General features: G+C 31.8%; 2 protein-coding genes and 1 long non-coding RNA gene across 5 annotated transcripts; 2 read left to right on the top strand and 1 right to left on the bottom strand.

The window, feature by feature from the left end:
• The first annotated feature begins 2,291 nt into the window (after nt 1-2,291).
• LOC107915099 (beta-D-xylosidase 1) lies at nt 2,292-7,249 on the top strand. Its single transcript, XM_016844231.2, has 7 exons — nt 2,292-2,968; nt 4,081-4,359; nt 4,813-4,982; nt 5,092-5,189; nt 5,274-5,621; nt 5,713-6,126; nt 6,219-7,249. The coding sequence occupies exons 1-7, from the start codon at nt 2,561-2,563 to the stop codon at nt 6,818-6,820; spliced, it is 2,319 nt and encodes a 772-aa protein (XP_016699720.1). The 5' UTR covers nt 2,292-2,560; the 3' UTR covers nt 6,821-7,249.
• A 2,011-nt stretch (nt 7,250-9,260) lies between these two features.
• LOC107915098 (uncharacterized) lies at nt 9,261-11,210 on the top strand. Of its 2 annotated transcripts, XM_016844229.2 has the most exons (7): nt 9,261-9,547; nt 9,712-9,775; nt 10,360-10,422; nt 10,497-10,544; nt 10,773-10,835; nt 10,917-10,979; nt 11,045-11,210. In XM_016844229.2, the coding sequence occupies exons 2-7, from the start codon at nt 9,725-9,727 to the stop codon at nt 11,051-11,053; spliced, it is 297 nt and encodes a 98-aa protein (XP_016699718.1). In that variant the 5' UTR covers nt 9,261-9,547; nt 9,712-9,724; the 3' UTR covers nt 11,054-11,210. The 2 variants fall into 2 exon arrangements, with proteins under 2 accessions (XP_016699718.1, XP_016699719.1); XM_016844230.2 differs by lacking the exon at nt 10,917-10,979 and having other exon boundaries at nt 9,402-9,547.
• A 1,207-nt stretch (nt 11,211-12,417) lies between these two features.
• LOC107915097 (uncharacterized) lies at nt 12,418-14,213 on the bottom strand. 2 transcript variants are annotated; one of them, XR_001689194.2, is made up of 4 exons: nt 13,762-14,213; nt 13,579-13,642; nt 13,206-13,463; nt 12,418-12,583 (listed from the first exon to the last, which is right to left on the bottom strand). It is a non-coding gene; the product is annotated as an uncharacterized lncRNA (long non-coding RNA). The 2 variants fall into 2 exon arrangements; XR_001689193.2 differs by lacking the exon at nt 12,418-12,583 and having other exon boundaries at nt 13,064-13,463; nt 13,762-14,210.
• Nucleotides 14,214-14,819: the final 606 nt, after the last annotated feature.

Below are 14,819 nucleotides of genomic sequence, written 5' to 3'. Positions count from 1 at the left end.
GAAACAACAAAAGTTTTACCCTCACTCGCTCGCTCTTCTTTTTTATACAAAATGATATTGTTGTCATTTTCAAATATATTTATTAATTGGAAAACAAATAAATTTATTCCCTTTAGATTTAACAACTTTTGAATTCATGGAGTGAAAAAAAACTTATAAATAAATATTTTTTACCTTTATTTAAACATAATTAAATATTTATTATAAATATAATATTTTTTTAGAAATTTTAAAATCTCCAGAAAATCGAGAGAGAAAAAAAAAATTATTTTAATTAATATTAAATTATGTTTAAGTAAAGCTAATATTTATTTATAAATAAAGGCGTCTATGTTTTGTGCCCTGCCAAGCTTCGATTCTAAATCAAAAATAAATTTTATATCAATACTTTTATAATTAAAATTATTTAAATTTAATTCAAGACGGTTTGAGGTTGAAAAATATTTTTTCAGGCTTAACTTGATTGGTACAGTACTATTATTTCATCATATTTTTTTATACAATTCTTAAAATTAATTATAATCCCTTTTTAACCTTTGAGATAGAAAGATAAACAGATTTTCAATACGCTCGAATTCATGCATTCCTACATTAATAATAATATTGATACTAACTGAATTAAAATTTAATCAATAATGTTTTATCAGAAATAATCATTACAAAATGTCATCAAACTAATAACCAAAATAATAATTGAATCTAAATAAAAATAAATTTAGAAGTGATGGTATACATTAATGGTGTAACTCGAATTAAAATATTTACTGTCACTTGTATATACTAAAATAATAAAAATAGAAAAAAAAATTGATATGTGATAATAGGATTTTAAAATTTAAAAAGGAATCCCTACCAAAATAATCTGGTAGAGGATTTTTTTTTTGTTTTCATTTCACGTATCATATATATATATATATATATATAATAACATATCCTATTCAATAATTTATCTTTACTTTTAAATAAATCATTTGCATTATTAACCAATTAACAACGAAAAATGCAAAGAACAATAGCTAATGCTACATATAAAAAAGAAAATATTATATAGCCTAAATTATACAAATATTCATCTAATTATGCTTATATTTTTGTTTTGGTCTCTCAATTTAAAAAAATTAATTTAAGTACGAAATATTTTATTCATTCCTATTTTGGTCATTTGGTGACGGAAGTAATGGCATGGCATCTTTCAAACGGGTATGCTAACACATTCAGTCATCAATACTTGCATATTCTATTAATTTGATCCTAGTTCTAAATAATTCAATAAATTTAACTCTTCATATTTATAAATCATATCAATTTGATCCTCACATTTTCTAACCAAAACTTTGACAATGAGGCATTCCAAGCCCCCCCACAAAAAAAAAACTTCTCCAATTGTACAAATATAACATATTTTACGAGGTTTCTTGATAATTTTAGTTTTTGGGTCATTTAAATTTCTACTTTTCTTGTATTTAATGGTTACCCAATTTAATCCATAGCTGAAATATAAGTTATTTGCTGCTGGAAAAACTGAAAAAATATAAATTTTTTTGGTTGTTAATTGATTTTATTTTGTTTTCTAAATTACCCATAAAGACGAACTACAACTTTAATATTAATTATTCTGGATTTTATTGAATTAATTAGTACCTACTGTTAGATTTTATGTTTCTTAAGCTTAGTTCTTTGGGTTTGGATGTTTAACGGTGATTTGATTATTTGATTTCTAAGCAATAATATATTTGCATGTGTTATTTATTATAAGTATGTTATATTTGCACAGTTGGAGAAGATTTTTCTTTATTTCTGTTTGGAGTTTTACAAATTTATAGATGTGGAGTGCCTCTATTTTAAAAGTTGAAAGCTTTGGTTAGGAAGTTTGAGAATCAAATTGATAGAATTTACAAGTATTGAGGACTAAATGTGTTATTGTACCAGTTAAAAAAAATTGCGTCTGAGTGACCAAACCAAAAACAAATACAAAATTTAATATCTAAATTGAAAACTTTTAAATTTAAATGGCTAAAATAACAACGTGAGCATAATTAATGACAATTTTTACAGTTTACCTTATTTTATATATATGTGTTATGCTAGGAATTTAGGATCTAAAATGAAAAATGGAAAGAAAAAAAAAACACCAATAAAATCGATTCATTTAAAGAGTAGTTTAACGTGACTGATTGGATCAGAAAGATTCTCCTGTCCGTGACCACTCTCTCTTCATTTTAAGGTCACGCCTAAAAATATTTAGTTTTTTTCTTCTTTCCTACTTCGTCTTCTTTTTCAAGCTTTACATTATGATTTTAATGGCTAAAAAAGGCTAATTATATTTCCTCCTTTTTCTCCCTTATTTACCACTCTACACTATTAACTACTATATTCCAAAAACTACGTGTTCATTTCAACTTACTTTCTCATCCATTTTCTCTCACTCACAGTTGCTTTCTTAATGTTTAGCTTTAGCCTCCATGGACGTGGAAACCCAATCACGAATCTCAATTTCCCCCCCCTATATATACACCTTTAATCCATTTCCCCAAACCCCACACCAAAAAGCCTCTCAAACATGGCCAAACCCATTCTCTTTCCCCTTCTTTTCATTACGACTACCGTTTTTCTGGGTTTTTTTATTTCGTCGGCGGAATCTCGTCCGCCATTTGCATGCGATCCTAGGAATGGGTTGACGAGGAGTTTGAAGTTTTGCCGGGCGAATTTGCCGATTCACGTGAGGGCCAGGGACTTGATTGGGAGGTTGACGTTGGCGGAGAAGATCCGGCTGTTGGTTAACAATGCGGCGGCGGTGCCGAGGCTGGGGATTCAAGGGTACGAGTGGTGGTCGGAGGCTCTTCACGGCGTTTCCAATGTTGGTCCGGGAACAAAGTTCGGCGGCGCTTTCCCTGGTGCCACCAGCTTCCCTCAAGTCATCACCACCGCTGCTTCTTTCAATGAATCACTATGGGAGCAAATCGGACGGGTAATCAGAATAATATTATCTTATGTTGTGGATATATTAAATTTTTGTCAATCTTAAACAGCCTTAGCATTGCATGGATGGAAGGTTTAAACAGGTATAGAGTGAAGTAAAAATATAAAAAATTAAGTATATAAAATTTGACTGTTTTATTTGTTTAAAGCCTTGTGAATGGGGTATTGATTTGACCACAAAATTGGTGAAAAGTGTGGGTAAACTCTATGTAAGAATTTCTTACGTGTATGGCTCTAGTTACTAATTAATATTTGGTTTCTTAATTGTGTCAACATAAACAGTAACCACATGAAATTTCTATGTCTTCAATATTCTCTCTCCTTGTCTGCTTTTAAATGATGCTCCAATTTCTGTCTTCATCGTTCTTATTATGTTAATGAAACATCAAAATCAGTTTATAAGGGAGAATGATCTTTTTGCTCTCCAACTTTTCACCCCTCTTAACATGCAAATCACTCCAATTGGATAGAAAAGTTAGAATTTGTTAACCTTATATGCCACGTAAGAATTAAATTTTTTAAAAAAATTAAAGTTATTTTTTTATACTTTTCTTTAAATAAATTTTGAAAATTTTAAACTTAATCTCCACATGGTAATCTACGTGTATATCACCTATTTTCTATCTATTTTAAGGTGACTTGACAAACAATGCAAGTTTAATGTAAAAAAAAATTAAATAGAGGACTAAAATGATTTTTTTATAAAGTTGAAGGGCCGTGTCTATAATTAAATATTTAAAAAAAAAAACAACTACATTTAACTACTTAAATCAGCCGAACAGTTGGAGTCTCGGAGATTAGCTGATTAGTGACCACACTGGAATATGAACTAATTTACGTATTTATCTTGGCTACGGCGACCATAGGGTTCCATTCAATGAAAAAAAATCCATACCTACGTAACTTTTATTTCATTTAAAGATTAATTTAATTGATGCGAGTTAGAATATGATAAAGAAATATGTTATTTAATGTAACTCGAAGAAAAAAACACAAAATTTCACTTATTTACTCCTGTCATGGGAATATGTTGGGAGTATAAAGACCAAATAAATATGTTGTAATTCATAGAATATTAAACTGTTGGGATATGGATTGCAGGTGGTGTCAGATGAAGCAAGAGCAATGTACAATGGAGGAATGGCAGGTTTGACATACTGGAGCCCCAATGTTAACATATTCCGAGACCCACGGTGGGGCCGAGGCCAAGAGACTCCTGGTGAAGACCCTGTTTTAGCCGGCAAATACGCCGCCAACTACGTCCGTGGCCTCCAGAGTCCGACGGGGATCCGCCTTAAGGTCGCTGCCTGCTGCAAACATTACACCGCATATGATCTTGATAACTGGAATGGTGTGGACCGATACCATTTCAATGCCAGGGTAAGAATCCCAAGTTGCCAACTTGTTTTCTACCTTTTGTAAAGCAATTAATAGCTTAAATTATTTGCTGCACAGGTAGCCATTTTAATATTGTTTTTTTCTCTTCAGAATAATTTACTCAACCAGGGAGAATTCCAAAGTTATGGCCAAAACTGACAACTTGCAATGCCCATATCTCTGTTATAGCCTTGAAAATGACTGCTGTATAGCTTTGGACGGATCTTATATATATAGCTGCTAGCTCGATTTAGGCATTGAATCTGGACCATTCAATTAGCCTAATCTGACCGTCTAAGAAGTTCAATGATTTACTTTGAACACAGGTTTAGCAGTTAGATTAGCTACGAGACTCCTAAAAATAGGGCCGTTGTGATCTCACTTTCAAATACCCTCTTGGGTAAAATAGATCAAGGTTATTTTGGGTCCAAATTTAAGGGTTTTAATTGATTGCAGGTTAGCAAGCAAGACCTGGCTGATACATATGATGTGCCATTCAAGTCTTGTGTGGTGGAAGGGAAAGTTGCAAGTGTAATGTGTTCTTACAATCAAGTTAATGGCAAGCCCACTTGTGCTGACCCTGATCTACTCAAGGGTACAATCCGAGGTCAATGGGGCCTTAGTGGGTGCGTTACTATCAACTTAATAAACACATGAGAAAATATAAGAATATGATATGAATATGGTTTTCTTTTTTGGATTTGGTTTCTGATTGTTAGTGCTTGGATCAACTAGGTATATTGTATCAGATTGTGATTCAGTTGGGGTAATGTATGATACTCAACATTTCACAGCTACTCCAGAAGAGTCTGCTGCAGCTGCCATTAAAGCAGGTCAGTACTGAACTTCAGCGTTTGACCCTATTATGAACTGTTGGGATTATTATTGAGCTTGGGCTTGACCATTTGATTCTGCAGGTTTGGATTTGGATTGTGGACCATTTTTGGCAATCCACACAGACCTGGCAGTGAGGAGGGGGCTGTTGGCTGAGGCTGATGTTGACTTGGCTCTAGCCAACACCATAACAATCCAAATGAGACTTGGCATGTTTGATGGCGAGCCATCAGCCCAACCATATGGGAACTTGGGCCCAAGAGACGTGTGCACTCCGGCTCATCAACAACTTGCTCTCGAGGCTGCCAGACAAGGCATAGTTTTGCTAAAGAATTCTGGTTCTCTGCCATTGTCCACTGCACGCCACCGCACTGTTGCTGTTGTTGGGCCCAACTCTGATGTCACTGTAACAATGATAGGAAATTATGCAGGTACCAGTCTCATTTTGGATTCATTTGCTTCATTCCCAGTGAAAGCTAAGTTCATGAAAATACGACGGTTCCCTTTGTTTCTTTGATGCAGGAGTGGCATGTGGTTACACGAGTCCATTGCAAGGTATTTCAAGATATGCAAGGACCATTCATCAGGCAGGGTGTTCAGATGTTGCTTGCGACACCAACAATCTGTTTGGAGCGGCGGAGGTTGCAGCCCACGAGGCAGATGCAACCGTACTCGTAATGGGGCTCGACCAATCTATAGAAGCAGAATTCAGGGACAGGGTAGGGCTGCTCTTGCCTGGACGCCAGCAAGAGCTTGTTTCCCGAGTGGCTCGAGCTTCTAGAGGTCCAACCGTGCTGGTCTTGATGTCAGGTGGTCCTATCGATGTCTCATTCGCTAAGAATGATCCTCGAGTTAGTGCGATTATATGGGCTGGTTATCCAGGCCAAGCTGGAGGAACTGCAATTGCGGATGTTTTATTCGGAACGACCAATCCAGGTAATCTTTCGGTTTCGGGATTTCATCACATTAAGGACATTTTAAACATCAAACCTCCCACTTTCCAAGCTAATTTTGATGTAAAATAACAGGAGGGAAGCTGCCAATGACATGGTATCCTCAAGATTATGTAGCTAAAGTCCCAATGACAAACATGGGGATGAGACCATCAAGAGGCTACCCTGGAAGAACCTACAGATTCTATAAAGGTTCAGTAGTGTTCCCTTTCGGACATGGCTTGAGTTATACAAGTTTTAAACACTCTTTAGCCTTAGCTCCAACTGATCTCTCGGTACTTCTTGACACCAATCTTTTTGCCACCAAAAACTACTCAACATTGTCAAGCAATGCTATAAGGGTGAAACATGCCAAATGTGATTCACTCTCCTCCCTTTTTCACATTGACGTTGAAAACACTGGCAATATGGATGGAACTCACACATTGCTTGTGTTCTCCACGCCACCTGCCGGGCAAAAATGGTCTCCGAACAAGCAATTGATAGGTTTTCATAGGGTTCACGTCATCGCCGGGTCTAAACAACGTGTTAAGATCAATATTCATGCCTGCAAGCACCTTAGCGTTGTCGATGAATTCGGTATTCGAAGAATTCCAATGGGTTCACATAGTTTACACATTGGTGATCTCAAGCATTCTATTTCTCTCCAAGCAAATTTGGAGGGCATCAAGGTCTAAATGCTCAACAGAGTTAAAAGAACAATATAAAAAAAAGACCCATACTAATAACAAAGTTAATTTTTATTAATCTTAAGCTTTCTAAAGAAATCTCTCTCAAATAAAATGAGAAAAAAAAATCAAAAGTTTGGGAGAGTTTGAAATACCACTACACTTCCAAAGGGAAGAAAGTGGTCATAAATTGTTAAAAGTTCCTTAGTAGTGTTTGGATTTTAGTGATTCTTGTAAAATTGGTATTGAGTCCCCAATCTATTTTGTTTACAAAAACAAAATTGATTGAAAATTTGAAACAGATTTGGTGAATGAATAATAGGAGCTTGTATTTTTAGGTTTGGGGTTTTATTGCTTGCTTTAAACTTTGTAAAACTTCAGATTCAAAACTCTGAAGAGTTATTGTTCAAAGAAATACATGAGATTTTTAAGGTAAAATTTGCTATATGCTATTTGTCAATGTTGAATTTGTTTATGTATTTCATTACATTGAATTTAGCATTATATATTTTTTAATAAAATAGTGTAATTGATAATATATATAATTTGAATTAATATAATATAAAAAAATAAAAAATTTAAAGAAATATACAGGACTTAATATAATATTTGGTAATTGAATTGATATATATTTTTTAATTTGGTATCTAAGTTTTTTTGTCCAATTTCGCGCCTAAACTTGGAATTTTTCTAATTTGGTACCTAAGCGGTTTTTTGGTCCAATTTGGTACCTACACTTATCAAATGTAATACAAATTACTCCAATAAACTAATTAATAGTGTTATTTTTATGAGATAATAAAAACAATTAATGTATGATCGGCATCTAGCATATGGTATGAAATTTCTTTTTATATTTTAAATGTTGAATTATTTTTAGTTTAATTTAATTTTTAAATTTAACATAATGATTTTTTTTTGAATTTTTAAAACTTTTGTTTTTCTTCTTCAATATCCATTCATTAGGCATAGTTTAAAGCACAAAATTTTTTAACTTGGATTTCCTCTAATCCTAATGATATTTTTTTGTGGAATTGAGGGTTTCGTGAAGACCATACCATGCTTTAAGCATGTGATCTCTCTTGAATCTTTTATGCCATTAACAGTAAAAGTAATCTCAGTCCCAATGAAAAGTAAAATCTGAGCATTTTATTTAGCGAAACAGGAAAAACTTCAAATAAATATAATCATTCTTGCTATTAAATTCCACATCATTTCCACATGTCGGTCATACATTAGCTATTCGTGTCTCCTTATAGAAAAACTAACACCATTAGTGTTTGGGTGTAATTTGTATTTAACATTTGATAAGTTTATGTATCAAATTGGAGGAAAAAAACTTAGGTACAAAATTAGGAAAAAGTGTCAAGTTCAAGTACCAATTTTGACCAAAAAAAAGTTTAGGTGCCAAATCAAGAAAAAAAGTGTCATGTTCAAGTATCAAATTCAAAAAAAAAAAACTTCAAGTACCAAATTAAAAAAAAAAGTGTCAAGTTTAGATACCAAATTTTATATTAAGACTAAATATAAAAATAGTACAATTAAAAAAATTAAACTAAATTAATATTTTATTTCTTTAAATTATTATTTTATGCAATCAATAAGGTATCATTTCCATAAAGGTTAATTTATAAAATTAAAAATATCAATCTAATTTTAACTTTCATCTCTTTACATTATGAAAATGAGAAAGTTAGTCCTCTATAATTCAATTGTTGATAAAACACATGAATTTAAATGGTTGATTTTTACTAATTTGTAGAATATAAATTCTTGAACTATTGATTTCCATTGTAAATCAAGTGTTCAAGTGCTAATTTCAAGGTCAATGAGTTAGTCAGAAGATGTGCCTGTGTTACTTAATTGAACTAATTTATTATTCTTCATAAAAAAATAAGGATTAAATTTTGATAAATTAAAGTGAAAAAACTAACTTTTCAATTATCATAAAGTAAAGGGATGAGTTTCAAATTAGAAAAAGAGAATCATTAGTTTTTCAATTTCATTATTTCACCCAATCTCACACGTGTAAAGAAAGAAGAAGGTGTCGGTACAAGTGAGAGTTTCGTATGGGCCATTAGATATTGATATATTAGCAGTATATACAAACCATATCACTTTTATAATTACCTAGATTATGAATTAAACAAGGAAAATATTAAATACATATTTTTTCAATTAATGAAGAATCCAAACATACCTTTCTTCTTTTGATTCGGTGCTTTGTATTTGACAATTTTTTTTGTCGGTATTGTTGTTTGTACAGAAGGACATGAATCCCTTTCTTTAAAGATTAGGGAGAGATTATACATAGTTCTAGACATTGTATCAAGAAGAAAAGATATGATAAAATTTTATAATGAGATTAATGTTAAAAAAAAAATATTTTAATTTTATTATTTTACCCAACTTAAAAATATATATGAATTAATTTATTATCATAAAATATGGAGAAGGAAGATAATAAAATTTGAATGTCAACTACGCTTAAATGATATATGTATTTATGGGATTAAGTTTTCATTAAGAGTATAAAAGACAAAATTTTACTTAAAAAAATTAAAAGGAGAGAATTTCTGGTATGAGTAAGATATATAAATATACTCTTATTATTGATATTCTTATCTCACATTCTCACTCAACGCTTCCCTCCTTTCCTTTCTCCTCTTTCTTTCTTTCTATCTTTTTATTTTATTTTTAATCTTTTGCATTATCTCTTTCTTCTTCTTCTCCAAGGTAATGCTAAAGATCCCTCCTCCGTTGCCGACGCCGCAGTTTCTAGTTGTCTTGTTTTTCAATATATATATACAAAATGAGCACGTTTGTGTTGCTTTTAAGGATTTTGTTGGGTTTTTATTATCTTTATGTTAATAACAATGATATTTGAATGGTTTTAACAGGAGAAACTTAACAATGGCAGACTGCAAACATGGTGATGAAGAGTTCGACACCCAAGCCAATGAGGTAATAACATCAGTACAATACAAATTACCATGAAACATTTTAATTAATAAGCTTAATATTAATATAGTAATAATAAACAAAATGAAAAACAATCTACGCCGTTAATTGTTTCTAAAGCTTTCTTTACTTAATGATTGATTAAGTCCACGTTTGAGGGCTCACATGCAAATGGGTGTAGTCTAACCTAATTTATTTAACTCTAAATTGGGATTTTAGTTACCATATTTCTGAAAACAATTTCTTTAATTGCATTTAATTTCCAAAAATGAGACAGAAGATTTTTATTTCCTCTTTTGCGTGATTTATGGTGTTAAAAGTGATTCCATGTGAACAACTTTAGGATAGTAGCTATGTAGGGTCCCTTAAATCAACGGTTATCACGATGGCACGACAAGTTGTATACGTTTGTGATGGGATAGTGGTGAAATAATACTTTGTATTTCTTAGACATTCTTTTTGAAATGTCGGCAGTGTTGGGTTGTACGTACAACAGTAGCCTATTTTATTTTTTAAATTCGATGTGTATTTAATATAAGTTTTAGAAAATATATTATTTGTAATTAAAATTACAATATAAAATACAGGAAACAGCAAAGGCCAAAAAATATGGAGGACTGGCGCCAAAGAAGAAACCCTTAATCTCAAAGGTAAACAAATATTTAGATTAAAACAAATTGAAGTATGTGATGAACTAACAAAACAATATATTAAATGAATGTAGGACCATGAACGTGCTTTCTTTGATTCAGCAGATTGGGCATTATGCAAGGTAATATTCGGGACATTTTTATAAATCCAATAAATTAGATATTTGTGTAGAGACAAGACAATACTTGATTAACTTGTCTTAACAAATTCATGACATAAAGAAAAGGGGTCCCATGGTGCACTGGAAACCATAGGCTCAATCTGCTTTGGGCCCAACACCAAAAGAAACATTATTTGTTGGTTTACCTCACTCCAGTTTCTTATAAATCACAATTTTTGTATTAAACAGCAAGGTGCGGGAGTTAATCAAAAATCAACTGTGGCAATCGAGACTCTCAGACCAAAGCTTCAGGTGTGATAGTATACCATATATCACAATTTTATGTTACTGATTGCTTATCATGATTTATAAAATGATATGTTGTGAGTGTAGAGAACACCGCATCAACAATTACCACCGAGGAGACCTACATGTACATCTGGTCGAGATAACTTGGTGAGTTAATCAAAGATGATGTTAGTGTATTTGTTGGAATGAATTAAAGTTTGGGTTTGTTGCAGGGGCAGTAGATTTGATGAATTGGTGTGAGAATTTGATGAAGGTGATGAAAATGGGACGCTTTATATATATATATATGTTAATTACTTATCATTTAGTGTTTGTTTGTTGAGGAGATAATCTGCACACTTACCTATTATCATTTATCAATCATTGCTGGCCTTGGAATGTGTTTATCTTCTTAAGTTTATACCCCACCTTGCTTAATCTTTTTGTCCTTTTATACTTTGAAAGTAAATATACAGACGTAATCATTCCGATTTTTTATTATTATTTCGACTCCACCTTATAATTTGATTTTTTATTATTTTAAATCCAATTTTAATTTTAGAACTATTTTATATATTATAATTAGAATTGTTATTTTTTATTATATATTTTTAGTTATTTTTATAAGATTGAGTGGTGGAGGGGCAAACAAAAGCCGCCCACACAATTTTCTTCTCAAACAAATCAGTGAACTCTGTACTTCACCTAGTCTCCAAATTTGGTGCATTGATATATAACACAGCCACTTAAACTACACATTCTCCATTTGGGTTGAATGTAGATTTAGCTTAAGTTTGTATCTAATTATTGTCTTAATATTTAAAAGTTCTTTTTGGTTTAATAATTAAAGTTGCAAAATGTTGACTTCATATTTGTTATAAAAGTTAATATTTGGTATACTATTAAGTTATTTTTTTTTATTTTACAAGCAGCCTTAAAAAAAATTATCATGTATTTTTTTAATATTTATTTATTTTTAATATTTTACTATACCCTTATAAGACACTTGTCAATCCTCTAACTCTACTAGTGGAGTCTAAACACTCCATAGTAATGTACCAAATATTTTCTCTTGTTAAAAAAGAACTAACATGGCTTGTTGGTCCCACGAAAGATTTATAATGTAAAATAATTTTTTAAAAAATAAAATAGAAAAATTAAAAATTTAGAAAAAATCTCACCTTTTATTTTTCTTCTAAATTTTTAAATATTATAAATATATATTTGAAATTTATAATAATGTATGTAACCCCATACCCGGCCTAAACATTATGACTAGATTATGAAGGTTACGTTGCTAAATTGAAACTTCAACCACTTGTTTTCAAAACAAATCTTATTTTATAAATCAAAAGTTTGAAATTGTAAAACTAACTTTATATCTTTGGTAAAATTGTTGGTCACAAAAACATGTGATAGCGTCTTGAAATATTTGCTTACAAAACTAATTTAATAAAACAATCTCGACTTAGTTACTTGTTTCATAAAACACTTTATACCGAATAAATCTTTGCAGCGGCAAATCTCTTAGAGTTGTTTAATTTTGAAAAATGCTTATTTGATTCGTTTCATCAGAATTTATTCCAATTAAAAAAAACTTATCGACTAACTACAAACATCTAACCAATTTCAAACCAAAGTTAATGTCCAAAAAAATAAAATAGTCCGACAATCTAGTCCATAAAATCCAAAACAAAAGTTTCTGAAAGAATTAAAAACAATGAACCGAACTGAGCTCTTAAGCGCTGCCAAATCCTAAGTCTGAGGATCACCTAAAAAATATTAAACAAACAGAGTGAGCTAAAGCCCAGTGTGTGCCTCGATCCACGAGTACAAATCACATGAAAACATGCTTATATGCATATATTAGAACAGACAAATCAACAATCTCACATGTGTAGATGCACATATCAGAACAAAATTAATCCTACCCCCATTCGTTACACACCATTCCGTCCAACCAATCACACCAAATAGGGCTACAAGAACCCATCCAGCCATCACACCAGAATGTGGTTGTAGGCCACTTAGAAAGTTTGCAGTTGTGCTAACAGAATACACATATATTGCGGAAATACCACCAGAGTTGCATTAAATCTACCAGAATATGTGTTGTGAATATACAACCAGAATTGTAATAAAACTGCCAGAAACATACTTCCTCCATCACATATCCATTTCTCACCCCAATGCATGCGGAAAAATCATATCACATGTTCATGCATATAAACTTATCATGACACAAGAATTCATATTAAAACAGATGCATGTCTTACATACATACTAAATACGGAGAAAACATAACATAGTTTACTCAAAACTTACTAATCGAAACATATTAAAACTAACGTATGTATACCCTATTTCATAGATTACAAGGTTTCGCATGCTTACAGATTATTTGTATTTCATATTTTAGTATCAAACACTCGGCCCAAGCAAGGCCTACAACTAGATCAAAATGAACCCCTACGACGGTGTGTCCCCTCGGTCGTGTGTTATCGATTAGCAGATTCGATTTTTCATGTATTTTTAAGATTTTCACGCTTTTCTCGATTTTTTTCCGAGTAAGAAACACGCACAAACATGTGGGGTTAGAACACACACTTGAATGCTTCTAACACGTTGTCACAATTGCAACGAACTTGGAACCTACACACGATTACCATAACGAAACCATTAACATCACATCACTACAACAATCAAAACATTCAGCCTTTGAAACTAAACCAACACTAGCCTCTAAACTAAGACATCGATCACTTACCCCGAAAAGCAGCGAACAATCAACACCTAATTCACCGGAGGATTACGTATTTCACGCTTCTCACCTATCAGGGATATTACACAATCAAAATCATGCCAAGAAAACTAAATAATCAGAACAAAAGAAAAAGAAACGTACGAAAAAACCCATAGGAAATTACGAAACTTAAATAAAAATTCTTACCACACACACAGTCAGAGTTGTTCAAAATCATGTTATGACACTGATCAACACAAAGAAAAATTGACATAGGGATGGTGATGATAAAAAAAAAGGTTGCTATCCAAACGAAAATAACAGTACAAGAAGAGAATAAAAAAAAAGGTAACAGAAGAAGAAATCAAGGATTGGTTGTGAGATTATATATAAAGAAAGGTTAAAAGAAAAAAGGAAAGAAGAAAAAGAAAAGAAAAGAAATCAAAGGAGCGACAAAAGCTTACAGTAGCAAAAATGGAAGAAAAGAAAATTTTGGGGAGAGTAGGAGAAGGGACGACAAATTGAGGGAAGTGAGAACAATAATCAGCAATAGAGATAATTAGCAAAAATTCAATAGTCAAAATGAAAAAAAAAATGAATAATGGAGAGTATGGAAGGAGTGGAGGAGTCGGTTGGTCAACAAGTGAGGAATTTTAGGGATTTTCCCCAAAAATTCTATTTAAAATAAAAACAGATAATAAAAAATATATATATTACTAATCAAATTTAGTCGGGGGAAATAGAAATTAATTTTGTTTTTGGGCACCAAATGATTCAAATATAGGAATCCTCTATGTAAGCTTAAATTTTACCACTGAACCAGTAGACTTATTCTTGATAGAAATCTTACAAAAATTAAAGATAACCCTTAGGAACCAAGTCAGACATAATTTCAAAATTGATGGAAAAATTTCAAAGAAAAGGGAATTGAACACAGGACTTAAAGCTCACATTCAAGGCATTTAACCACTGAAATAAATTAAATTACTTGGCAAAATTTAACAATTCAAAAATTTTAAAAATTGGGGCGTTACAACTCTCCTCCTTAAAGAAATTCAGTCCTCGAAATTTACCTAATTAAAAAAGATGGGGATACTGCTGATGGATTGCATCTTCCAACTCCTAAGTGGTTTTCTCAGTAACATGATTCTGCCACATAACCTTAACTAAAAGAATATTTTTCATCTACAGAAATTTCACCTCGCGATCCAAAATTTGAACCGGCTCCTCTTCAAAAGATAAATCCGACCTCAACTCGATCTCCT

The sequence above is a fragment of the Gossypium hirsutum genome, chromosome D10 (assembly GCF_007990345.1).
Source record: "Gossypium hirsutum isolate 1008001.06 chromosome D10, Gossypium_hirsutum_v2.1, whole genome shotgun sequence".
NCBI classification, from domain to species: domain Eukaryota; kingdom Viridiplantae; phylum Streptophyta; class Magnoliopsida; order Malvales; family Malvaceae; genus Gossypium; species Gossypium hirsutum.
This window is presented reverse-complemented; position numbering and strand designations above follow the sequence as displayed.